Here is a 26,444-nt window from a genome sequence, read left to right as displayed (position 1 = left end):
TACATATCAGTTGATTACATAAAATTTCAATTAGATAGGACTTATTTAGGAGATCAAAAGTTTGATTTTAGACACTTTTCCTTTTATTTCAGAAATTATAACCACATAATTAAATTCCAACGATCATACTCTGTTCTACGGTTCAAGACTTCCACTACTTCTCATTTGATCAATTTTACCAAATTAATGACGCATGGCCCACTACACATAAGTATTTAAATATTGTTATTAAATCAATTCTGTCGTCCAATAGTCTAAGCCACATTAATTTACAAAAAGTAATTAATTTTCTCTATATCTCTTCTGGAAAAGATGAATTCCATTATTAATTTAATAAATAAGTATAAAAACAAAGAATTCTTGAGAAACTAATAATGGAAAGAATGGGCCTTTGTTCTCCACTCTTACTCTCCTTCGCCATCTCAATTTTTCGCTGCTTCTCCAAAAACCGTCGATCTTAGCTCTCTCGCAACTCATCTTTCTCTCTCTCTCTAGAAACTCTCATCAATATATATAAATCGAACGTGTGTGAAGGTTGTATTTGGAGCTGCTTTTTCCGCGATGGACGAAATGTATGGAATTCACTCAGCTGGTGATTTCTATGCAGACAAGGCGCTAATATCGCCGGAGAATCTGATGATGGCGACGGAATACGGCGGCTATCACTACGAAACTTTTGTTCCCTGCGGCGATCAGCACCATCAGCGGATTCCGGGGTTTGAATCGGAGGAATTGGGATTCCAGTGCTCGGCGGTGTCGGAATCAGCCTCCATTAACATCCGCGGCGGCGATCACGATCAGGAGCACGCTTCCACCGTGATCAAAGCTAAAATTGCTTCTCATCCTTCCTATCCGAAACTGCTCGATGCTTTCATCGATTGCCAAAAGGTGAGACAATATGCAACTGATGATCGCGATTTTGATCTCGTCGCTAATTTCCTCCCCAAATTTTTTTTTTTTGGGGGGGGGGGGGGGGAATTGTGGTTCTGGCTTGATTAGGTTTTTTTACTTCGCTCACTTTTTTCAAGTGTGACCTAATTAATTGGTTGCTTCTCTCTCTCTCTCTAAACGTTGATGATGATCTGTATGTGAGCTGCGATTGTTTTTCTTCTATTGATTTTTGCAGGTCGGAGCTCCGCCAGAGATAGCGTGTTTACTTGACGAAATCCGGCCCGAAAGAGACGCGTGCAAACACGACGCCGTCTCTATGTGTTTTGAAGTTGATCCTGAGCTCGACGAGTTCATGGTTCTCTCTCTCTCATCCCTCTCTCTATAACCGTAAAACACACACACACGCACTAACCAGCAAGTCTATCTGCAAAAACAGTTATTTTATGCTAGCATCTTCAAGTTTTGACATTTTCATCCTTTTCCTCATTGCTAATTAATCCATCTACTTAAAAAATTAAATAGCTGTTGATTTCTCCCTCTTTAATTTTTTTTGTCATATTCAGGAAACATATTGTGACGTATTGGTGAAGTATAAAAGGGATTTATCAAGGCCTTTTGATGAGGCCACCTCCTTCCTCAACAAAATCGAGACTCAATTAGGCAATCTATGCAATGGTTCTCTCTCTCTCTCTTGCTTGCTTAAGTTTACAGATCGTTTCATGCATTCATACTGAGTGAAAATATCTCACTTAATTTAATGCAAAATGGTTGAACACAGAATCAACAAACACCAAAAAGAAACCCTAAAAAATTGAAGTGAGCTATGTATGTATACGTGTTCAATTTTGTATGTTTGTTCATGACTGTTTTTTATTGTAATGTGAGTAGCATGTGTTTAATTTATTTTATTTTGTGTGCAGTCCAATTTCTGTACGAAATAGTGAACCAAACCACATTAAAATCTAGCAACACTGTTGCCACCACTTTACCTTTGTTTTCTCGTATCAGTTTGAGTTCAGTTTTCACTTTTCATATGTTTTTTCTTCTTCTAAGATTGGTGTTTATACATTCATTCTGGTCGTCCTGGGTCTTGCTCATTAAACGTTTCCCTTTTATACATTGATCTTTGGTTGTTTTGTGTCAGAGGAAAATTAAAGCTTGAAAATAAACCATTCATTGCTATAGATTCTGATTTTGACGTATCAATAGCCCAGATGACATGCCTTGCACTGCTCTCTTTTTTTGCCCAATAGTGCTTTTTACATTTTTATATACTTGTATCAATGAAATTTTACAGGTATAAATATTTACTCAAATGGGTTTCAAAACTTATCTCATTAGGCAAAGTCTAAAAACATTTGGCTGACAATGTGCCTTGTTTTCGTCATGTTAATTTGATGTTCTTTGGTCCCGAATGTTAAACCTTAACAATGGTATAGAGCGACTTGGTCCGAACTGTGAGATATACAAGTAAGTAACTTGAGGAGACAGTTCTCAGTTTTTTGTTACTACTATGATTTTAGTGAAATGTTTCATAGGTTTTTTAATTTCAAGGATATTGAATAAATCGTCTGGAAACTGAGTTATGCTTATTACTATATTCTTTGAAATCTGGTATGCTGCTGCCTGTGATTATTAAAATGTGTTTCAAGTTCCAACTTTCAAGTTTTGGCTCAGCCTTCATGAAAGCTGAGAAAACATTGGTAATTGTCTAATTGCTAACTGGTGTGCAGTTAAAGCCATGTCTACACCTGAATTGTTTTATTAAAATAAAGAGAATTGTACTTAGATGAACACACATATTCTTAAAGCTAAAATAAACTTTTATGAATGTGACAATATTGTTTTTCCTCTTCGTATGGTGCTATGAAGTGTATGAATCTTAGTAGAACTAGTCACTCACATGCTAATGTGGCTTAAATATTTGAATAATGTCGTGCTATCCCATTCAGATTCTGCTACACACTGGATTTATGTGTTCTTGATTATAATAATTAGCACAACAGTAGTTTATTGTGATAAGTACAATTAGGATCTGATTTGATCCCAGTTGCATGCTTTAATACTTGGTTTAAGCCTACATGTTCGACCACGAAAAGTTGCCATGATTTATGCCTTTCCATCTACTTAGTATACATGCTTGTGACAGCTGCAGAGTTTAGAACTGGCACTGCTGCTGATGAACTTATTATAATAGTGGGTGAGATTAGGAGATAAAGATCTAGATTAGGAAAAGATTAGAAGTGTTGACAGCTGCCATTAGCTATATATATATATATATATATATATATGGAGCATATTATTCTGATTGAAAGTACAATCTAACTTTTCAGATATGTTCCATTTCCATTTTCGGTTAGAGTCCAGTGGTCTTTGTTTTCTTAATTACACTCTTAAATGCTTTAACACATGATCTTAATAACCTTTTTGGCACACTAAAACACTGTTTCCACATATGCTTATTATCTCCACTTGTAACTCCGCGTGGCGATCTCCTAAGATCGATGCTTTCTCCTACATGCTCGACTACGCGTAATTTGTAAAAAACGTTTTGTGCATCTTGCTTGTGTATGTAGTCTGAGAATTTGCATAAAGTATTTATGCTTTCCATGTCAAATCCTCCGCATAAAGTTGCATTATTAAGTATGTGGGGCTTGATAAATATCGTATTTATTGTAGTGCATAGTTTTATATGTTGATATAGTTTGCAGTAGTGTATTGCTGTTGTGAGATTTTATTTCTCTCCCTACCTTTTTCCCCCACCATACATTTTTTCATTCATTGAACAAAAATAGTGAGAGAAAGTGGGGCAGTAGGCGAAAACCCGGATAGAGCGGGTGGTCTAATTTTCACATGGGGCGCCCGGGGTTTACGCTGAAGCCCGGCCCACTTTTTTCACCCACACATGCACGCACACATCTGCTATCATCCCACCTTCTCTTGCCTTTAAATGCTTGTTTTCGAAATATGGGCCCTATCTTTTTGCTATGTGTATATAATTTGTGGGCCCGCTCTTGTTTTTTATTTTAATACAAACTCATATGGACTACTCGTTTGTTATTTTTTTGGCAATAGGAATTTGTGATTTTTGCTATGTGATTGTGTTGATTAGTGTGGAAATTGAGTGGATGAATTTCGTTAACCACTGTGATTTTTTTTTTGGATCTTAATTTTTGTGGGTAGAGATAGAGACATGAATAGCCGTTGACTGCTGTTTGATAAAGTGCTGGGACCGTCATGAGTGGGGCCCGTCTATTCATATCGTATTTAGGCTTTATGTAGTGAAATTAAGTTTTTGGGGCAACCGATTTTTTTTTTCATATACATTCTAGAATTTTATTAAATTCTTATTAGGATAAGTCAGAAATTAATTATCAAATATAGCTCGTGCATATATTTATTTTAGTAGGACCAATCTAGTTCTGGGCTTGGGCTTGGGCTTGGGCTTGGGCTTGGGCTTGAGCTTAAGCTTATTTTAGTTCAGCCAATCAGGCTGATTTTATTTTGGGCTATAAATTTCTCTTTCAAATGTTACTTGTATATTTTGTTTAATTTATCTACTTTGAGACTTGAGAGTGTAGGCAGACACACTACCAAGTAGTACCACATATACTTATTTGGCAAAAGGTGAAAAGAGAAAGAAATATCATAGAATTTGAAACATGAATATAAACAAAACTAAATATTTGTTTCTCTTATGCAGTGAACTCTTACAATTTTCAATTCGTGTTTATTTAGATTTACACATTATGGCCGGTTTAGAGAACAAACTTGAGTGTATTTCATTCTTGCAATAAAATAATGTGATTTTCTTCTTACTTTTGTGCATAAGATGATGGTGTTTTATCATCTGACGAGGAGCTAAGTGGAGGAGAGGCTAGTGAGTCTCAGACGAAAACTGAGGATCGAGAACTGAAAGACAGACTCTTGCGCCTGTATGGTGACCATATCAATAACCTAAAGCTAGAATTCTCGAAGAAGAAGAAGAAAGGCAAGCTGCCGAAGGAGGCTAGGCAGAAATTGCTTGAATGGTGGAACGTTCATTATAAATGGCCTTATCCTACAGTGAGTATCTCGACCCAAGTCGCTTATATTTTTGTTTTCTATTGCTTTATCACTTGACATGAAACATGATTTTTGTGAAAAATCAATCCTACATAGCTTCCTGATTTACATTCACCATACATTTGCACAGTCCAAATTATGATCTTCTTAACCATTTCCTCTATGTTTCTTGATACAAAACATGGCTTGCATGAAATGTAATCCGACATAAATTCCAAATGTGCGCTAAGCTGTTGATCAGTCACGGAATCTTAGACAATCAACATGATTTTCTGGAAAATTTATCCCTGTATGTTACATCCAACCTAGATTTGCATAATTAATAATTGTGATACATTTGGACAATGTCATGATCACGACATAATGGTCAATCTCCTCTATCTCTCTTGATATATCATGAAATATCTTTAGATGATGGCGTGCAGGAAGTAGACAAGGTCTCGCTGGCGGAGATGACAGGGCTGGACCAGAAGCAGATAAACAACTGGTTCATAAACCAAAGGAAGAGGCACTGGAAGCCTTCGGAGAACATGCATTTGGCTATGATGGAAAATCTCTCTGGACATTTATTTATGAATGGAGAATGACTTTATAAAACTACTCCTTCTTATGTGTTTTTGTCTCTAGACAAATGCGATGCGATCACTCTGTATATTCTTAGAAGAAATTTATGTGACTTGCTCTAATATTTAAGTACCGAATATAATAATTAAAAAAAAAATGCTCGTCCCTGCTGGGGTTGGTTCATTCTTGATTTTTCCTTGTTCGTAATAAATATTACTCCATATCATATGAATTTAGGTATTAAAATCAATTCAAGTTTTGAAAATTCTTTAATCAGTATATTGAAATTATATGTAAAATTGTGTATATGTAATTTTTTTTTCTTACAAAACTATATTAACCATCTCTACTTTTTAATATTTCGATTATTCTTTTTTTTTTATAGTAGTACTCTATTAATTTTCCCATTTTCAATCATAAGTTATTCAATCTTACATGGAAAAAGGTACTAGTAATTATGAATAATATTGAGAAAGCAATAATAAATCTCTAGGCTAGTTAATTAAAAACTAAGTAATTAATCTATTATTGGCCGGTCCATCTACAACCACGACTGGTCATATATAAAATTATTAAAAAGTTAAAAACCAATGAAATGGCTGCACTTCAATTTGCTTTTCCGTCCACAGCCGGTAGCCGGCGAAGGCCAGAGTCACGGTCCACTACCAGACCGGCCAGGTGCACAGCTGACCGGCAGGCGCTTTTTAACCGCATTGCCCCTGTCTATGATAACGTGAGCACCTCCATTTTTCTAAGCTTTATCTTCGTTTAACGTCTCAATCTAGCTTGGGATAGTGATATTTTACATTGAATTTTGGCTTTTGAGCCTTTTTTTTGCAGTTGAATGATTTGTTAAGTTTAGGAATGCATAGAGTGTGGAAAAGGATGGCTGTTTCCTGGAATGAGTACATATCCTGCTTCCTCTCTCTCTCAGTTACTAGTTTAGGCTAAATTAAACTGAAATGAATTATGAAATCAAATTTTGTCCTCCTATTTGTAATACGGAAACACTGTCTGACAATGTTAAGTTTGAATTTGGTTTGGTATGACTTATGAGGTAATTTTTTCATTGTTTCATGTGTACTGTGTTCTCTGTTGGTGAAGATTGCACATTTTTTTTTCAATGAATATTAAGTACAAAATGTTTAAGTTGTGAGGTCAGAGTTGAGCTGATTATGAATAGTAAGGTTCATTTTTCAGAGTTAGAGAAGGAGATACTGCGGTGGATGTTTGTTGTGGAAGTGGGGATTTGGCTTTTCTGTTGTCTGAAAAAGTTGGAATCAGTGGCAAGGTTTGCTTTCCTCACCATATTCTTTGTATTCTTTACTTTTCCGACTGCTTTTTTCCATCTAAAGATCCGAACTATTACGCATATTTAGCTGTTGTTTCTTATTTTGCTCAATGACTGTCTGTCGATTAGCTGAGATTCTAAGCATTGTCACTTGCTTGGTTTGTTATATACTCAACTAAGGCACTAATAAATCTACAGTTGGTTGATTTTTACAGGAATGGAAAGGTTAAATTTGATGTTGTAATAAGATGTACTCTGGTCAGAATCTTCTTGTCATTATATTCAGCAATCTTAACTGTTAATAGTTTTAGAAGTACAGATTCCCAAAATTTATGGGCATTTTGGCCTGTCAGAGCTGGATAGCTCGTGCTAGGGTGCATCTTGTGTCTCGTTTTTGAACACATGAATAGTTCATGCAAGTGATAAGTATCTTAAACTCACTTTGACTATTGGCATTGAAAGGTGATTGCTCTCGATTTCTCAAAGGAGCAGTTACAAATTGCTGCTACTCGCCAGAGTGCGCAATCAAAGGCCTGTTACAAGAACATTGAGTAAGAATATCCTATCTTGCAGCCAAACTATGAAGATGGCCAAAGTGACTAAAGTGTCCCTTCATGAACCTTGATTCATCTTAGGTGGATTGAAGGAGATGCAGCCGATTTACCGTTCCCTAGATCCTCATTTGATGCCGCAACCATTGGCTATGGCTTGAGAAATATTGTAGATAGGAGAAAAGCTATGGAGGAGATGTATAAAGTTCTGAAACCTGGTTCAAAAGTATCTATTCTTGACTTCAACAAAAGCACTAGCTCATTAAACTCTTTTTGTTCAGGTGTGTATTTACTGAACTCATTTTAGTGTTATAAATTACCTTCTTTGTAATATCATATAAGCCTTGTGTCTAATGTCTATTTATTTTTCACTTTCTCATACTATCTAACTAGCACTATTAGAACTGATTTCTCTAAACATTTATCTCCAACAATAAACTAGCAAATCATGTCTTGTGCACATAACATCTAGCTCTGATGTTCCTAAACAATCACTTAAACCTAAGTTACAGTTGTGTGTGTGTGTGTGTTTTTTCAGGATCTCATTAAACACCTCTAAGCCAGTTCCATATCTTGTTTTTTTCAGGATTGGATGATTGATTACATAGTGGTTCCGATTGCAAGTGGTTACACCCTAGCGGACGAGTACCAGTACTTGAAGAGCTCAATCAAGAAATATCTGACGGGTATATTTCCTATTTCGCATGTCTACATACAATATTTTCTTTGAGGAAACTGAAATAGAAAAGATGATGTTTGGAACAAATCTACTTTGGTGAGCAATTGTACCAATACTCAACCATGAGAAACAAATTGCATTATCACTTTATCCACTGCTAGGAGGGTGAACATATATAATCCATAAACTTACTCGTGTTTCGATGCAGGAAAGGAGTTGGAGCAGCTAGCTAGAGAGGTGGGCTTTTCCGAGGCCAAGTTCTACGAGATTGGTGCAGGGCTCATGGGGAATTTGGTGGCGACTCGTTAGGAAGGTACCCTTGAGACCAGACTGGAACTTCTGAATGCAGGTTCAGTTTCATGCGCTGGCTTTCTTCGACTACTGAATTGGGTTTTTAACCCGTCTTTTATAGTTGAGCAGTGGTATAGGTTGCAATATGGTATATACACTAGCCTCCCCACAAGCACAAGTCCCTTGGAAATTTTGTTCCTATGCATAAGTTAATGCTTAATCCATACTAAGATCTGTTTGTATCTCTACATTGCTGAGTGAAAATGTCAATTTATATGCGAGTATATGTAACATGGATGATTTATATTACACTAAAATCTCTCTCTAAACATTTCGACTCTAAAACTCATCAAAGCAATACATCACAAAGTTTCCCCTTAAAATACTCAGCTTCTAGGTCACCTAGGAAGGAAAAGACTCTGGGAAAGGTTGGCAACTGATGCCGCATCACCATTATTAAGGATTGGCAACGTGTCCAAGCTGATATTATTGAATTCCATTGTCTTATCATCCATGAATGGGGGATTGGTTGGTGCTGGCAGGTGCTCCTTGCCCACTAGCATCAAAAGCGCCTTAGACATGGTTGGCCGTAGCAAAGGGCTTTCTTGTGTGCACAAGAGTCCCACGTGAACCGCTCTTAGAATCTCGTTCTTAATGTTGACGGTGCTGTAGTTATGCAGCATTAGGTTGGGGTCGAAGAGCTCCTCCACTGTTCTTCGCTGGAAATGGTTCCATGCCTGAACCATACAAATTAGTTTAGTCCCAAGAAAATCGAATTAGTATATACTCCATATATATATGTAGATATGTTTGGAACTCACAATTGTCACCAAGCTGTCTGTATACTCTGTGGTTTTGCTTCTGTTATTCTGCCTGCCAGTGATGATTTCTAGCAGAAGCACTCCGTAGCTGTAAACATCTACTTTTTCCGTCAACTGGCCGTGAGCTAGGTATTCCGGGGCCATATATCCTCTGCAATTTGTGAATTCAAGAATTTTTCTTGGGATCATTCAGTGTTCATAGGTTTATTACCTAAGTAGTATGATTGATAAACTCACAGTGTTCCTGCTATGGCTGTGCTGATGTGACTTTTATCTTCTTGGAAGGATCTGGCCAGCCCGAAATCTGCAATTTTAGAGCGCAACCTGGAATCCAAGAGTATGTTGCTCGCTTTGATGTCTCTGTGAATGATTCTTGTTTTCGTGTTTTCATGAAGGTACACTAACCCCTCTGCTGTTCCTATAATTATCTCGAGTCTCTTCTCCCAGTTGAGTGCTTTACCGTTGCTTGAATCTGTGAGCCATTGAACAAAGATTACTACATGCACCACTGAAAAGTTGGATCAGAAACCTAGTTTTAAAACCTGAAATCAAGTACTTTATTACCAAAGATGAACCGGTCGAGGCTCTTGTTGGGAAGGAACTCGTAAACAAGAAGGCTTTCTGGTCCTGAGCAGCTGCACCCCAATAACCTTACAAGATTCTTGTGTTCGACGCTACTGATCATGTTTACTTCATTATAGAAATCTGCTGCTCTGTGTTTGTTGTTGAAGAAGAGCCTCTTGACAGCTATCTCTCTCCCATCTGGCAAAACTCCCTGCATCAAGATTTTGTTACCCTGTATCAGAATTTTGAAAGCAGATAAAGAGGTTGGTTTCTCTACTGATTTTTCTAGTGATGACCTTATACACTGTCCCAAAACCACCTTGTCCGAGTTTGTTTGCTTCATTGAAAGAATCAGTAGCTTTCTCTAGTGTGGAATGTTTGAAGTTTAAGCTTTGGTCGTGGAGGGTTTTCACTAGTTTCTCCACGTCGCCTGAAACAGGAAAAAAAATCCATCTCTTAAGATTGCTCGGGCCTCACGAATTGCTGATAACATCTTAGGAAAGGTCTAAGCTAGGAAAAACATTCACAAATTGTGTTAGCTTCTACCTTTTCTCTTCTTTTGGATGGTTCTGTTCTTCCGTATGTAAAATCCAATGACGGCCGCCATTATTAGGACGGCTGCTGCACTGATAGCTGCTATCACAATGCCTATAGTTCTGCCTGCAGCAGCAGCAGCAGACCTATATCAGAAAAGGCTAAAGAAGGCAAAAACTCAAGACAAAAACATACTGTAACTAGTTCAATTACCTCTTGAGCTTCCATTTCTAGGTACAGGATTGAGGAAGTTGATGTCTGAATACCTCATGAAACACCCTGTGTTGAGGGCCCGGCCCTCGGAAGCAGGCAGGCAGCCCGATATGGCTGCAGAAGCATTCACCAGGCACTCTCGGCAAGCGCTAGGGCTGATCGTTCTCCAGCAGTCAGCCAAGACATAGGCCGACAGGTTTCTCGTCTGGGCCACGGCCACCTGGGCTCGGGCATAACCGTTGTTGCTCGGTGCAGCTGAAACTGCGTGTGACAACGCCTGTCTGACCGATTCATGGAAGGCTGGTTGGGTCCGGGTTATGTTCCCGCACACAGGCTGATCAGTCGGGCCGGTGTGCTCCCCAAAGAAGCTGTAGTTCTCGGCCCGCATGAAGCAGCCGTCGAGGTAGATCCTCCCTCCGTTGACGGGATAGCACTGCGGCAGGACTGTCCGGGCTTCGGCATAGCACAGCACGCAGTCGACGGGAGAAAGGTCGCCGTAGCATTGGGCCAGGCCGTAGTTCTTGTCGGGCCCAGAGCCCACCTCCGCCACGCCGAAGCCTGAAAGCCGGATTTGTGTGCTTATGTTCTCCATAACGGCCACAAAATTTGGCACAAAGAGAGTGGTGTTGTGCTCATGTTGGGTTCCACAGATTTGCTTTATTTTCTGAGATCTTGGCTCTGCGTATAATGCAGCTGGCAATAGCATGATCACCATTAATTTGATCATCAACCTTGTCTTCATCATGGTTTCTTTTTCCCCTAGAGAGAGAGAGAGACGGTGTTTTATTTCAACAACAGTGGAAACATGATCCAAAACAGCAGATGGAAAGGTTCGAAAAATCGTAAAAGTCAAAAAAAGTCTCTGAAAATAAATGAGATAATTAGAGCAATTTGAGGCGGTTTATCTTCAAATTCCACCTAAAGTGAATTGACCAGTCACACGCTTATCAGCAAAACTCAAAGTAAACGGAGTAATTTTTTGTGAAATAAAAATATTTATAAATTGTGGGACTTGTTGAAAACTGATGGAATAGGAAATCTGAGCTAGAAAACAAAGTTTGTGATGATTCATGAGTAATAATGTAGGCAAGCCGCATTAATTTTTAAATGATAGATACAACCCCACATATTTCTCTCTTCTCGCACATACACTAATAAATTATATGCAAAGAAGCAAAGTTGTCAATTTTCACAAATACCAACTTTCAACTTTCCAGATAATAGTTGTTAATTACAGATATAAATATATTTTTAGGCACTCAAAGATAGTTGTATCACGATCCAAAATCCTGGATCATCATCGACTTATGAAGAATTTTTGCAGCAAATTAAGTTTGCGTTATCAAAAATATTTGAGAAATAGAAAAATCTGTGATCCTACAGAAAAGAACATTATATACATATCTATAAACATTTATAGAAACTCATAGCAGATAACCATGAAAAAGAGATTAGAACTGGAGATTTCTTACTCCTTTTAGTATCGATTCTGGGAAATTTGCCTTTTTCTGCAGAGAAAGAGAGAGAGATATGGAGATGGAGTGGAGATAGGGAGAGAGAGAGAGAGAGATAACAACTGATTTGTGCTTGAATATTATCAACAAACAATTCTAGTGAGTGAGAGAAGAAGAGAAGGAAAAAATGGTAGGTGAAGTTAGGATTTCAAAGTTTTGAAGATTGACAAAGAAAAGCATGCTTAGAAGCTTCTTCAATTTCGGCGCCTCCTTTTGTCGCGTTGAGTGAGTGGGGTCGTTTTATACGGCTTTTTTCTCATCTATTTTAATTCTCTTACTCTCTCCTTCCTTAAAAATATAAATTTCCGTTACAAATATAGAAACAAAATATATCTACAAAATTTGAACTTCCATAACTAATAAAGTAAAAAATATAGAAAGAAAATATATCTACAAAATTTGAACTTCCATAGATAATAAAGTAAAAAATATAGAAAAAATATATTTAAAAAAATTATTAATAAATAATGAGTCTAACTTCATAGAAAAGAAAAATTATCACATACTACTTATTAAACAAGAAAATGTAGTAGTATAATTTTAAAGGACGGACTAAAACAAAAATAGTTCTTCTTTTAAAGTAAATTGATGGGATACGAACTAAACAACTAAACAATAATTGCGAGCCCAATAGCAGTGACGGCCCATCAGCCCAAAACCCAAGAAAGAGTATCAGTTCGGCACAACCAAAGAGTTCGGTCACAGCCTATAGCTCGGTAAAAGCCGACCAATCGAGCTCAACTCTCAGATCGGCAAAAGCTGATCGGCAAAGTTCAGCAGTTCGGTCTCAGTATTCGACCGAACAAGGAGATAGTGGACCCATGCAGGATCTCCACGACCTCCATTGCACCCACGATCTATTTAGTGGTATTAAGCAGTTATCAACCCCCCTACCAGGGCTGCAAACCACGATCTTAGTTCGAATGTATAAATAGAACTTAGATCAGATAGACCAAGGTTAAGTTCTCTAGATCCTGAATCTCATATAGCAAATCAGCATTGTAATCTGTAAGCGAGATCAAGCAATACAAATTTGCCCTTTTTTCTTCCCGTGGACGTAGATTTACCTCAGTAAATCGAACCACGTAATTCTCAGTGTTGTGATCTTCATTTATTACTTGCATTTATTCCCATCAAAAATTCGCTAAATCATCACTGGCGCCGTCTGTGGGAAACAGAGAACCAAAACTGTGATAAAAGCGAGTTTTTGATCCTCTTCCACCAAAAAATGCGTACCAGATCACATAATACCCATACTTCCGTCCGTGATGAACGTGAGGAAGCTAGTCCAGCCCGTAGGTCTGGAAAACAGCCTCGGGAGAAATCTGCCTCCAGTTCTCACGGTGAAAGAACAAACCACTCAAAAAGTCATCGCATCGAGCCTCCCCAGCAGCTCGAGTTGAATGAGGCTGTCAAGTTGTTCTTGGCTGAGAAGCAGGATGAGTTCTTAACATTCCTGCAAAAGAGCCAGAAGCCGGAGAAGAAAACGGCGGATTCTCCCTCCCCCTCCAGACATGAAAGTCACTACCGCAGTAGTGTCGTATCTTCCAGGAGAAAGAATCCTCACCACCGATATGTTCCTTCTCCTCCTTGTTACCGAAATCACAGGAGAACTCCATCTCCACCATACCGTAGAGATGTCGGATTCGCTATGTATGGAGCGCTGAAGACTCCATTTTCGGATGATATCACCAGAACTCCGTTGCCACAGAATTACCGAACTCCGTCAGTGACTTACGACGGGTTAGTGGATCCTCATGATTTCCTGGGACGCTATCAGTATAATATGGCGAACCAAGGTCTCAATGAGGTTCATATGTGTAAGCTGTTTCCCGAGCTGCTCATTGGGAACGCAAGAAGGTGGTTTGATAGTCTCCCTCAAGGCAGCATTAGATCTTACAGAGATCTAATGGATGCTTTTCATAGGAGGTTCTTCCAGAAAGCTGAAACCCGAATCACTTCGGCTCAGCTGCTTTCTATACGTCAAGGTCGCGATGAAAAGATTAGCGACTTCATGACAAGATTCCACAAGGAATGCCTACAAGTAGATGATCTCAATGATCTACTTGTCATTTCGGCATTCCAAAATGGAATTCTGCCAGGAGCTCTTTACAGAAAGCTCGTTGAATGCAGTCCGCAAACAGCTCAAGAGATGTGGGACATTGCGGACCAGTTTTCTCGGGCTGATGAGGCAGACCGTCGAAAACGGTCTTTAGACAGCTCTTCCAGAGGAGACAAGAGGAAGCCCGATCATAGCGATCAGGGACATCCTCGCCGAACTCCTTTTGAAAGAATTCAAAGGGCACCGGTACAAGACAGATTGGGACCACGTCTCAATCCTGAGAAACCACCCGCTCAGTTCGTACCATTGAACAAGTCGAGAGCGGAAATTTTGGAACTGCATTCTGATATGTTCGAAAAACCAAAGCCGATGACGAAATCGGCCACGCGCCGAAGTCAGGATAAATATTGCTCCTTCCATCAAGACCACGGTCACGATACCGAGGAGTGCCGAAATTTGGCAGCAGATATTGATGTTCTTGTGAAAGCAGGGACGTTAAAAAAATACCAAAGCAAGCCGCCGAAAAAGAATAAGAAACAGAGAAGTGCGAACTGCGCTCCTCAGGATCCTAAAAGGCAACAGGATCCCGAAGACGATGACGAGCCGCAATATGATGGAGTGATCCAGACTATTGACGCTCTCCCAGCCGGGAAGACTAAATCGTCTCTAAAATCAGAGCGCAGAGGCTTCAATCGAGAGGAGCCAACACATAAAAGGCTGAAGAAGGAGGAAGTAATTACATTTTCAGATGCAGATCCCGTCCCGGCCATTTCTCCTCACCAAGACGCTATTGTCATTCAAGCTGGAGTGGCAAACAAACTGATCCACAGAGTGTTTGTGGATACAGGAGCGTCGGTTAGCATTCTTTTTAAAGAATGTTTTGATAAACTGGAAGTGGATCCAGCTCGGCTCAGTCCGGCCCCAATTCCTCTGAAAAGTTTCGCCCAGGAGGACACCCGCCCTGAAGGTATTATCAGCCTTCCGATTACGGTAGGAAGAGCGCCTACTAGCTCCAGTACGATGATCGAGTTTTTTGTGGTAAGAGCTCGATCCCCGTATAACATTATACTGGGAAGAGACTGGCTCAACACAGTTCGGGCCATTTGCTCTACTTATCACCTCACAATCAAGATCCCCACTAAAGGAGGGATAGCAGTCATCCGAGGTGATCAAAAGAGAGCAAAAGAATGTTTGCAGATTGCGCTTAAAAGTGCCGAACAATCAGATCGGCACCATCAAGCATAGCAATCACAGCAGCCGGAGTCAGAGGCAGGCGAAATGAACGAAGTCACACCGGAGCCGAACTCGATGAAAGTTCAGTTATACGAAGATGATCCATCCAGAACGGTCAAGATCGGTTTCGCGGGAACACCTCTACTCCGGGAAAAGACCATCCAGCTCCTCAAAGAGTACAAAGATGTCTTTGCGTGGTCTCCGTTGGACATGACTGGAGTGTTTCCCGAGGTAATTACACATCGGTTAAATATTGATCCTTCAGTCCGGCCTATAAAACAGAAGCAAAGACTCTTTGCGGCAGAAAGAAATCAAGTCATCCATGACGAAGTCCGCCAATTACTGAAAGCGGATGTATTATTTGAAGTAAAATATCCTTCTTGGGTGGCCAATCCTGTGATGATCAAGAAAAAAGAAGGAGGATGGCGGATGTGCATAGATTTTACGGATCTAAATAAGCACTGTCCTAAAGATTGCTACCCCCTTCCCAACATAGATAAAAAAGTAGAAGCTCTGATAGGCTTCGAAATTTTCTGTTTTCTTGATTTGTATAAAGGATACCACCAAGTTTTAATGGATGAGAATGATGCTTCAAAAACGGCTTTCATTACTGACTTCGGTATTTTTGCTTATAAAAAGATGCCATTTGGTTTAAAGAATGCCGGAGCCACATATCAAAGGATGGTAGATAAGCTATTTCGGCACCTGATCGGAAAAGAGGTTGAAGTATATGTTGACGACATAGTTGTTAAAAGCAGAAGCACTTCGGAGTACGAAAACAATCTCAAATCCACTCTCGACGTGCTCAAAAAAGCCAACCTCAAACTCAATCCCCAAAAATGTACCTTTTTGGTAGATTCGGGAAAATTTCTGGGTTGTTGGGTTTCAAAGGAAGGACTCAAGGCAAATCCCCTAAAGGTTCAAGTTGTTCAGAACATGGCAATGCCGAAGTCCATACATGATGTGCAAAGGCTAACTGGATGTCTAGCCGCACTGAATAGATTCCTTTCCCAAGCAGCCGAAAAGCAAATGCCGTTCTTCAATGTTTTGAAGAAGGCACCAAAGTTTGAGTGGGGAGCCGAACAGAAAAAGGCTTTTGACGAACTCAAAAGTTATTTAACCGAACTTCCTACTCTCTTTGCTCCAACAGATGCCGAAGTGATATTCTTATATTTAGCAGCATCAGATCAAACTATTAGCGCGGTGCTTGTGCGAGAAGAAGGCCTAAAGCAGCGTCCTATCTACTTTACAAGCCGAGCATTAAGAGGTCCCGAAACAAGGTATCAACCTCTGGAAAAAATTGCTCTGGCATTAGTAAATGCAGCAAGGAGACTGCGGCCATATTTCTATGCTCACAAAGTATGCGTCTTAACCGATCTTCCACTTCGGCAAGTTTTGACTAAGCCAGAAGCATCAGGCAGAATTGCCAAGTGGGCCATAGAGTTGGGAGAACATTCAATAGAATATCTACCTCGGAAAGCCATCAAGGGACAAGCCTTGGCAGATTTTCTTGTAGAGGCAAAGTTCGATCAAGCAATCCCTATTATTGCCGAACAGAAAAATCCTACCAATGATGAACTAACACAGCCCCAGAAACCCGAAGTAGAGCCGCCGGACTGTTGGATTGGATTCGTAGATGGAGCTTCGAATAAGACAGGAAGTGGAGCTGGTATTCTACTTATCGCTCCCGACGGACACGAAGTAACTTATTCACTTCGGTTCTTATTCCCAACCACTAATAACGAAGCCGAATACGAAGCCCTTCTTGCCGGACTTCAGTTAGCGCAACATCTACTTGTCAAATCTCTCAAAATTCATTGTGATTCACAAGTCATAGTGAATCACATGCTGGGTACAAGTGAAGCCCGTGGTGAAAGGATGAAAAAATACTTGGACAAAGCGCAAAGTATTAGCCGAAATTTCTCTTATTTTCGGATAATCCACATTCCCAGAGCGGGAAATAGCCGAGCAGATACTTTAAGTAAGTTGGCCTCATATCCGAGCTCAAAGGTGGAGGAATTACCGCACAGAAGCATTGATGAAGCTGAAGTACACTCAGTAACCAGTTCACCAAACTGGATGACGCCAATATTAAAGTGTCTAGATCAAGGACAACTGCCCGAGGATAAGAGAGAAGCAAGGAAAATCACATGCCGAGCACGTCGGTATGAACTTCATGATGGAGTCCTATATAGAAAGTCCTACCTTCAACCGTTATTGCGATGTGTAGGACCAGAAGAGACGGATTACATCCTTAGAGAAGTTCATGAAGGATCTTGCGGTAGCCACATCGGAGCTAGAGCATTAGCTAAAAAAGTTCTGAGATGGGGATATTATTGGCCAACTTTGGTACAAGAAGCAGTACAGCTAGTTAAGAAATGTACGAAATGCCAAATCCATGCAAATATCCCAAGGACGCCGCAGACTGATCTATGTGCTATGCAAAGCCCTTGGCCTTTTATGCAATGGGGCATAGACATAGTAGGACCACTACCACAAGCTTCCCGGCAAATGAAATTCTTGATCGTTGCCGTGGATTACTTCACAAAGTGGGTGGAGGCTGAACCATTAGCTACGATAACAAGCTCAAAGGCATTAAATTTTGTCTGGAAGAACATAGTTTGCCGATTTGGCATACCCCATATCCTCATTTCAGATAATGGGACTCAGTTTACTGACAAAACATTCAAGAATTGGTGCCAAGAGTTGAATATTCAACAGCGGTTCACTTCAGTCTCTCACCCACAAGCAAACGGACAAACGGAAGTAACAAACCGTACTTTGGTGAAAGGATTAAAAACTCGGTTAGAACAAGCCAAAGGACAATGGGTAGAAAATCTTCCTCAAGTCCTATGGTCTTACCGAACTACACCAAAAACCTCCAACGGTGAAACTCCGTACAGTCTAGTGTACGGCACTGAAGCCGTAATTCCGGTTGAGATCGGCATACCCAGCCCCCGAACCCTTAATTTCTCAACAGAACTGAATGGCGACGGACTGAGAGCCGAACTAGATCTTGCCGAAGAAAGAAGAGAATTGGCCTTCATAAAAGAAGCCAAGTACAAGGAGCAAGTAACCCGGTATTATAACCAAAGGGTGAAAAAGCTGCAGTTTCAAGTGGGAGATCTCGTATTGAGAAACAATGAAGTAAGCCGAGCAGAAAAGCTGGGCAAACTTGAACCCACATGGGAAGGTCCGTATCGGGTGTCAGAAGTCCTGGGAAAAGGGTCTTATAAATTGACTCACATGTCAGGAGAACAAGTACCCCGAACATGGCATATTTCCAACCTCAAGAAGTTCTATTTGTAAGAGACAAGGTCCGGTCAGTCTTGTGTCTAGTTCGGTCCTAGGGTTATGTGCTTTCATATTTTTATTGTTCTTTATACTTGTCGTTTTTTTAAAAGATTAAAATCTTTTTCGTCCTTTTTATTTGTCTCTCTATGTGCGTTTTGTCTCTCTATGTGCGTTTTGTCTCTTATAAATGTTACTGAGGTATATTGCTCCTTAAAGGCTGATCCCCTTTTTTTAGAGCATGTATTAAAGACAATTGTGAGTCCAAGCTTCTAAGGAAGATACAAGATTCCACAATTCAGCTTAAGAAACAAGCAATTCGTCTGAAACGAACTGCAATAAGCCGAAAACCACTTCGGTTAACTAGGGAAAGTCCAATCCAAGCGATAAAACTCGCCAAATAAGGACACTAACTAAGTCCGGTCAAAGAAGAGTTTACTTCATAAGACCGAGGACGAGTACAATAAATGAAATAAAAAATCGCTGAACTGTAAATACGCAGTGATAGAAGCGAAATGAAAAAATTTCATTTACTAAGTCTTGTTGGGCATACAATTCCGCTGCCCTACGAGAATGCGTTACACCATTACAAAGGACTATTCTACTGTCTACGATTGCTAAAGTTGAGCCACCTATCCGAAAAATCCTCATGATGCTGAGTTCGGGCGTTCCGAGCAGTTGAAGAATAAGTAGGTGGACGAGATGCTCTGATCGACCTACCGCCTCTTCCCTGAGTCCGGGAAGTTCTAGCACCTCGGCGGCGAAGAGTCTCTTCACGAAGCATTCGCTGATCTTGCTCACTCATATTCACAACTCCTCTACGAACTTCAGGGCGTTCTTGTCTTGACGTTTCCGGTTGCTCCTGAGTCCGTTGCTGATTTGGAGTAGAATTTTGAGTAAGTGGATTAGAGGTTTGAGTTGGAGTGTGAGCATCTGTTAGCGGGAAACGGCTAAGGAATCTCTCGATTGAGGGACGCCGGGAAAGAATGATGTCGTACAGAGAAGCCAAGCGCCGCAATGATTTCACAACTTGTTGGCAAGCCGAGCTCTCCAGCACATTGTTCTTCCGGAGTACATGAAGCTCCTCCCACAGTTCATCAACTTGATTCTGAACTTCAGATATAGTCATTCCCCCGCGCCCGCAGATGAAATCTTCATATGCAGTCCTCTCAGCGATGACAGTATTCAGCTCGGCCTCCAGATCTTTCTTTATGCACTCTAAGTCCTTATTGTTGGACTCCAGCTCCACTAAACGAGCCAAGAGTTCATCATACTTCATCTGGTCATCTATAGCTTTTTTCTCAGCTTCATTTAAAGCCAAAGAGTATAGCCGCTTCCAGTGAAGTACCTCCAGCTCCTTAGAGTTAAGAATACGAAGCAGCTATGTCAGTTCGGCATTTCAGTTTACCGAGCAGGCAGTAAACCACAATAGGAGTAAAAGAGATTAAGAAAAGCTATAAGGAAGACACGAGTGTAGAAAGAAGAATTTTTTTCATTCACAAGAAAAAATTTACACAAGGAGGGCTTCAAGGCCATTTTACAAATAGAAAGAAAGAAACTAAACTAAGAGAAGGGAGACGAAATCATACTCCGCCAGTTTCGTCTCCGGCTTCCCCGTGGGTTTCAGCTTCTTTCTCCTTGTCGACCTCGGTCTCAGCCTCGGCCTCCCTCCTCCCTCCCTCCTGCTCGGCGCCCCCATTGCCGATCTGCTGCACCTCTTGCTCGGCGTGCCCGTCGCCGGTCTGCTGATCCCTCTGCTCGGTCTCCTTGCCGGCCTCATTTTCCTGCTCACCCTCCTCTTTGAAAATTGAAGCGGGTGAAACAGGCCCCAAGGAGGCAAAGATGGCCTCCATGTTCTCGTCACGGTCAGCACGGCAACTACGGACTCGTTCAGCAGAAAGCAGGACCGATGAAGACGCAAGCTCCTCAAGGAGCGGCAGACTCTGGAGACGCGCTGCAATCTCTCGGCCATACAGCGGCAAGACGACTTCGGGTTCCTGCTCAGCATTATCGGTCATCAATTTCAGCAGATCACCGATAAGGGCCGAAAATTGATTGCTCAAAAAGAGTTTCTCCATGTAAACACGGATAGCCTCCCCCTGAGCCACCACGGCAGCCGCCTCCCTCTGTTTCGACCGCTCTCTCTGGATGATGAGCTGGTCTTTGGCACGCTGGGCTTCATCCTGAGCCGAGATCATAGCGGCCCTTGCCCCCTCAAAGTCTGCCCGAGCCTGTTCGGCCTGGTGACGAGCAGCATTCAAATTCCTCTGCATCTCATCATAATCGCTGGACGCTTTAGAGAGTTCAACTGTGACGAGTTTGCAGAGCATATTGTTCCTCTGAAAATGGAAAAAGGAAAAAGTCAACAGAGGGGCCACAAAAAAAAATATAGGAAAGAAGCAAAGCCAGAAAATCAAGAAGAAAATTCACCTCTACAAAGTCCTTTGGCCATAAAAAGGGCTCAGAGATATGTTCCGAAGTGGCCGTAACCACTCCGGATCCATAACCCCCCTGGACAATGTCTCTCTCTGGCGCTTTTGGGGGTTTCTGAGTCTTCGCCGTCCCCCTTGCCGAGGTCGATCCCGGCTTTTTTGGATCCGAAGACTGACTCGAAGAGGTCTTCTGCCTCTTCGGATTCTTCTCGGCATCAGACGCCGAGCTGGTGTTTTTCTGTTTCTCTGGCTCCTTTGATTCGGAGGATTTGCGACCAAGCCTGCTTAGCATGTTCACTGCCAAAAAGCAAGAAAACAAAGTTAGTTTTCGCCGCTAAAGCAGTAAAGCATAAAAAAGAAATCCTCACCCTCAGTCTCTTCGTCCGAAGACGAGGAGTCGAACACGAAGTCACCCTTGACGAGCTCAGATTCCAAATACTGTTTCCTAATCATGGGAATCTTATTGAGCCCGCCCTCGAGCTCGTCCAACGGTTCTACCCGAGGATGAGGAATTACGGACTTCGGCCCTCTCCAGGAAAAGTCCGGAGCCACTGTCCTATTGTAAAAAAAGAAGCGATTTTTCCACATCGGCCATTTGGTTTTACAGAAGGCTCTAAAGGGCTGTAAAGGGATCAAGTAAAACCAGGATCCCTTTCTCTTAAACTGAAAGAAATTAAGGATTGCCCTCAGAGACAGATCCTTTTCTAGTCTACGCAGCTCGGCAGCAAAGGCCGATAAGTGCCTCCAAGAATTTGGAGTCACCTGACCTAAAGGAAGTTGGAAAAAATCAAGAAGCTCTACAAAGGCGGGGGGAAGAGGGAAACGAAGCCCGCATTCTAAGCAGGCTTCGTAAACGGTGGCATAACCCTCCGGCGGCGAGTTAGCCCTATGAGTGTCGTCGGGAATCACCACTAACCCCCCAGGAAGAAAATATTTTCTGTGTAAGGATATCACAGTATCCTTACTCAAAATGCTGTGAAAATGTTCTACCGTCTTCTCCCCGGACTTTTTCCGGCCAGAAGATCCCTTACCCCCCTTCCTACCACTACCTGATTCAGAAACAGTTTCAGAAGAAGAAGACATGATTCTTACTCTTTGATGGTCGAAAGTCTCTGAAGAAATTCTTGAAGAAGCGGAAGAAAATTTTACGAAAAAGAGAGAGAATGCAGAAGAAATAATCGCAAAAGTGTTCCAATGATGAAGAAAGGAAATATTTATCAGATTCGCAGAGGCATTTCAAATTCGTCGCACCGTTTCAAATCCCACTTTTTCTGGATTCTCTGGCCGGATTTGCTGTCACATTTAATGCAGACACATGCAGAGCACGTCCCCTGACGTCAGCCTCCCCCTTACACTTATCCGAAATGCCGAAGTGATTCACTTCGCTTTTCGGGGGAGGTGGTGATGGGATACGAACTAAACAACTAAACAATAATTGCGAGCTCAATAGCAGTGACGGCCCATCAGCCCAAAACCCAAGAAAGAGTATCAGTTCGGCACAACCAAAGAGTTCGGTCACAGCCTATAGCTCGGTAAAAGCCGACCAATCGAGCTCAACTCTCAGATCGGCAAAAGCTGATCGGCAAAGTTCAGCAGTTCGGTCTCAGTATTCGACCGAACAAGGAGATAGTGGACCCATGCAGGATCTCCACGACCTCCATTGCACCCACGATCTATTTAGTGGTATTAAGCAGTTATCAACCCCCCTACCAGGGCTGCAAACCACGATCTTAGTTCGAATGTATAAATAGAACTTAGATCAGATAGACCAAGGTTAAGTTCTCTAGATCCTGAATCTCATATAGCAAATCAGCATTGTAATCTGTAAGCGAGATCAAGCAATACAAATTTGCCCTTTTTTCTTCCCGTGGACGTAGATTTACCTCAGTAAATCGAACCACGTAATTCTCAGTGTTGTGATCTTCATTTATTACTTGCATTTATTCCCATCAAAAATTCGCTAAATCATCATAAATAATTATTTTTTCTTTCAATTTCATATTTGAACCAATTTTATACCCATATTGATTTCGGGGAATTACTAAAAAAAATTGGTGTTTTATTTTGTTGTAGATTTCTCGAATTATTTTAACGATTTTGTTTAATATTTTGCTGTTAACTATTAGATTTGTTATATTTTTCTTTATATTTTGCTTTTTATTTCGTATTCAGATTTTCGAATGTTATGGCTTTATGGAAAGATTCTTCGAATGAATGCTATCTATATTTTTTTAGGTAGCGTAGTTTACATGCTAGAAAATAATTTTGAAGGTTATAGACCAAAGTTTGCATCATGGCCTAATTTGGAGTATTTATGAATGTTACGTCATTCACGCCCATTATATATATAGTGCTAAGCCTTTTTCTTTGTGGTGGCTGGAAATGATTTATTTATTTATTTTGGTGACTTGATTTCAGTGAAGTGTCATGACACGATTCATTAGTGTTCTTTTTTTGTTAGTACGTATAATATGGGAAAAAATTGGATTAACAAAATTTTAAAATGTCCAATCTTCATACTAAGAAATGAGGTGCTTCTGTAATAGATGATGTTGTAACGCAATATCGTTGTGGAATAGCAAGGGGGCTGGATTAGGCTAAAGCCCATGCACATCGAAAATAAAATCATTTGATTTAATTTATTTCTAACAATGCTCATCTATGACAATGGCTAGTAACGAAATCTTGAGCGTGATGGTTAACAATAACATCACCTCGGTAGAAAAATGCTCCGAGATGTGGTGGCGTTGCTATGACCGAGTATTGGTCCCAAGTCCTCGTATAGTGGCATGGTTAGCTCGTCCACGAAAGGAGGACTCGTCGGGATGGGGAGGTGTTGTTGCCCTACCAGCATCGCCAATGCAAGAGCCCTGCGTGCAAGACTCGTGATATCTCATCTCTGACGTCATTATTATTACCTAGCATGCATTAGGTTTGGATCAATGAGCGACTTGAAATGCTTCCATGCCTTCATAACAAAATAGTAGTATTGAATTTGTTATTGATGATTATATAAAAGAGTTATTGCCAAATTAATCACATACTTTTTGACCTACATCAATTAATTAGGGTTGTCAAATAAAGTCGTACCAAAGATCAGATCATAACTCATCCAAAATAATCATATCTTAACATTATGCTCGAATCTATCAAAATTATCTTTATTACTCCATATTTTAAGATGTTTGTAAAACTCACTCTAGTTAGCATGCTGTCTATGAAGTCGGAGTTCTGACTTCCGTTATTCTGTATGCCGGTGACAATCTCTATCAAAAGCACGCCGAAGCTATAAACATCTGCTTTCTCCCTGCATTTTATTAGGCGAAGCGATAATTAAAATTTTGTTTGGATCAATCATAGTTTGTTTGTATCCTCAACTTTGAGATACTTACAAAGTTCCAGCTATTGCAGTACTGATGTGATGTGGCTTTTGTCATTTTGGAGAGATCTAACCAACCCAAAATCTGCAATTTTGGCACATAGCTTGGAATCTAAGTCTCTGTGGATTATTTTTGGGTGTGATTTCTCATGGAGGTATTCCAATCCCTCTGCTATTCCTATAATTATATTCATTCTCTTCTCCCAATTCAGTGATCTACCTCTCTTTCAATCTGTTACTTTTTACTAATCATTAGTATATTTGTATCCAAGACTTTGATGGCTAAACTAAAAGAAAGAGAAGAGATGAATACATATCACTCTAAACTAAGGATAGGAAAACATACCAAAGATAAATTGATCGAGGCTCTTGTTTGGAAGATATTCTAAAGCAATAAGACTCTCTGGTCCTAAGCAACTGCAACCTAGTAGTCTCACTAGATTTTTATGCTCAATCTTGCTTATGATGTTCACTTCGTTGTACAACTCTGATGCTCTGTGTTTCGTGTCCCAAAAATAGCCTTTTCACTGCAATCTCTCTTCCATCAGACAAAACTCCCTGCCAACATAGTTTGAGATAATTTTAATTGAAAACTTTTAGTCGAACGAATCAGTGGCTTTCTCAACGGTGGAATAGTTGAAATGCAAGTTTCTGTCGATTAGATTTTTCAGCATTTTCTCAGCATCACCTGAAAATAGAGTTTATTTTTTTGACAAAAGGTAAATATTGCTTAGAAAAAACATGATATGTTGAATAAGAATGAACTTCAATAATGATCATGAATGAATTTATTGTGTTGTGAAATCATCCTCTATACCTTTCCGCTTCTTCTGGATTGTTCTTTTCTTCCACACGTAGAATCCAATGACAGCTCCGATCACAGCAGCTGTGGGCTGCAACGGCAACGGCAACGGCCACAACCCTGCCTATACGGGCAACAAACAAGCGTATATAAAAAATCAAGCCAAATAAATAAAGCAAGAAAAAAAAATCTTATCTTACCCAAGTTTCCATTTCCAGGCATGGGGTTTAGGAAATTCGTGTCTGAGTACCTCATAAAGCAGCCCGTGTAGAGGGCTCGGCCCTCAGACGCGGGCAAGCATTCCCAAGGCAGGCCCCCAGCCTCGAATGTTCTCCAGCATTCGGCCAAAACATAGGCCGAATTGCTTTCATCCTTACCCGGCCTCACACGGGCCCACCCAAACCTGCTATTTCTAGAAGCAACTGCTTCTAGAATAGCCTTTTTAGAAGAATCTTGGAATAGAAATCAGTGCGGGTCCGAACCCCGCAAGCAACCTGGTCGTTCGGACCAAGATACTCGTGGAAGAAGCTATAGTTGTCGTAGCGGCTGGATGGCACCGGGGCACGTTGGTGTGGGCCTCGGCATAGCAGAGGGATGTCCCCATAGCACTGTGCGAAGTTCGGACTTGGAGGCTTACGTTGTCCACGGAGGCGAAGAAATTTGGGACATAAAACGTCGCTGTTGTGTTGAGGGTGGGGTGGGTCCCACATGTGAGCTTGATTATTTGAGCTCTTGGATCGGCATATGATGCATCTCTGTGAAGTAGGATTATGAGATTGATGATCATAACATGTCCGATTGGAGATGTTTCGAGTGTCGTCATTCTTTTTCTGTGTCACTTAAACTATGCGCAGTGGGAGAACATACGAAAATGGGAAATGGTTTATCAAAATATAGAGATGATTGGGAATATTATTCAAACGATCGGAAATCTTGATTAACTCAAACTATTTTGAATCCAACTGATTAAAATGTTGGCGATTGAACAAATAAGAATTTGGGGACTAAAGTTGGCGATAAGAGAAACATGTCGTTGATTAAAATTGAGTCATTGGACTTGTGCATTATTAAATGCAAGTACAATGAAAATTCCACTATGACATTTCTTTGATAACTGGAAGCTTCCATTCGACAGACCTATTACCCAACACGGAACTTAATTAATGTTTGCCACAACTAGGATAAAATAAATTATTGTAGTAATACTGATATTTGTAATATTAATAGTGGATGATACAGATTTTAAAATAAAATTAATGAAATAAAT

General features: G+C 40.6%; 3 protein-coding genes and 1 pseudogene across 5 annotated transcripts; 2 read left to right on the top strand and 2 right to left on the bottom strand.

The window, feature by feature from the left end:
• Nucleotides 1-280: 280 nt before the first annotated feature.
• On the top strand, nucleotides 281-5,703 carry LOC121771990 (homeobox protein knotted-1-like 6). 3 transcript variants are annotated; one of them, XM_042168898.1, is made up of 6 exons: nucleotides 284-534; nucleotides 608-888; nucleotides 1,127-1,246; nucleotides 1,455-1,566; nucleotides 4,724-4,956; nucleotides 5,382-5,703. In XM_042168898.1, the coding sequence occupies exons 2-6, from the start codon at nucleotides 637-639 to the stop codon at nucleotides 5,541-5,543; spliced, it is 879 nt and encodes a 292-aa protein (XP_042024832.1). In that variant the 5' UTR covers nucleotides 284-534; nucleotides 608-636; the 3' UTR covers nucleotides 5,544-5,703. The 3 variants fall into 3 exon arrangements, with proteins under 3 accessions (XP_042024833.1, XP_042024832.1, XP_042024831.1); XM_042168899.1 differs by having other exon boundaries at nucleotides 281-888; nucleotides 5,368-5,505; XM_042168897.1 differs by having other exon boundaries at nucleotides 285-888.
• Nucleotides 5,704-6,115: 412 nt separating this feature from the next.
• LOC121772259 (2-phytyl-1,4-beta-naphthoquinone methyltransferase, chloroplastic-like) lies at nucleotides 6,116-8,407 on the top strand. Its single transcript, XM_042169281.1, has 7 exons — nucleotides 6,116-6,253; nucleotides 6,361-6,425; nucleotides 6,721-6,811; nucleotides 7,274-7,362; nucleotides 7,447-7,637; nucleotides 7,923-8,048; nucleotides 8,250-8,407. Exons 1-7 carry the CDS (start codon nucleotides 6,116-6,118, stop codon nucleotides 8,348-8,350), a joined length of 801 nt encoding a protein of 266 aa, XP_042025215.1. The 3' UTR covers nucleotides 8,351-8,407.
• Nucleotides 8,408-8,548: 141 nt separating this feature from the next.
• Nucleotides 8,549-12,185, bottom strand: LOC121772258 (cysteine-rich receptor-like protein kinase 2). The gene is made up of 8 exons (XM_042169280.1): nucleotides 11,937-12,185; nucleotides 10,465-11,223; nucleotides 10,264-10,377; nucleotides 10,014-10,147; nucleotides 9,718-9,928; nucleotides 9,391-9,625; nucleotides 9,154-9,304; nucleotides 8,549-9,069 (listed from the first exon to the last, which is right to left on the bottom strand). Exons 2-8 carry the CDS (start codon nucleotides 11,207-11,209, stop codon nucleotides 8,731-8,733), a joined length of 1,929 nt encoding a protein of 642 aa, XP_042025214.1. The 5' UTR covers nucleotides 11,210-11,223; nucleotides 11,937-12,185; the 3' UTR covers nucleotides 8,549-8,730.
• Nucleotides 12,186-23,609: 11,424 nt separating this feature from the next.
• LOC121770757 lies at nucleotides 23,610-26,302 on the bottom strand (annotated as a pseudogene).
• Nucleotides 26,303-26,444: the final 142 nt, after the last annotated feature.

The sequence above is a fragment of the Salvia splendens genome, chromosome 16, assembly GCF_004379255.2.
Source record: "Salvia splendens isolate huo1 chromosome 16, SspV2, whole genome shotgun sequence".
NCBI classification, from domain to species: Eukaryota; Viridiplantae; Streptophyta; class Magnoliopsida; order Lamiales; family Lamiaceae; genus Salvia; species Salvia splendens.
Note: the sequence above shows the minus strand (reverse complement) of the source record. Positions and strands in the feature narration are given on the sequence as shown.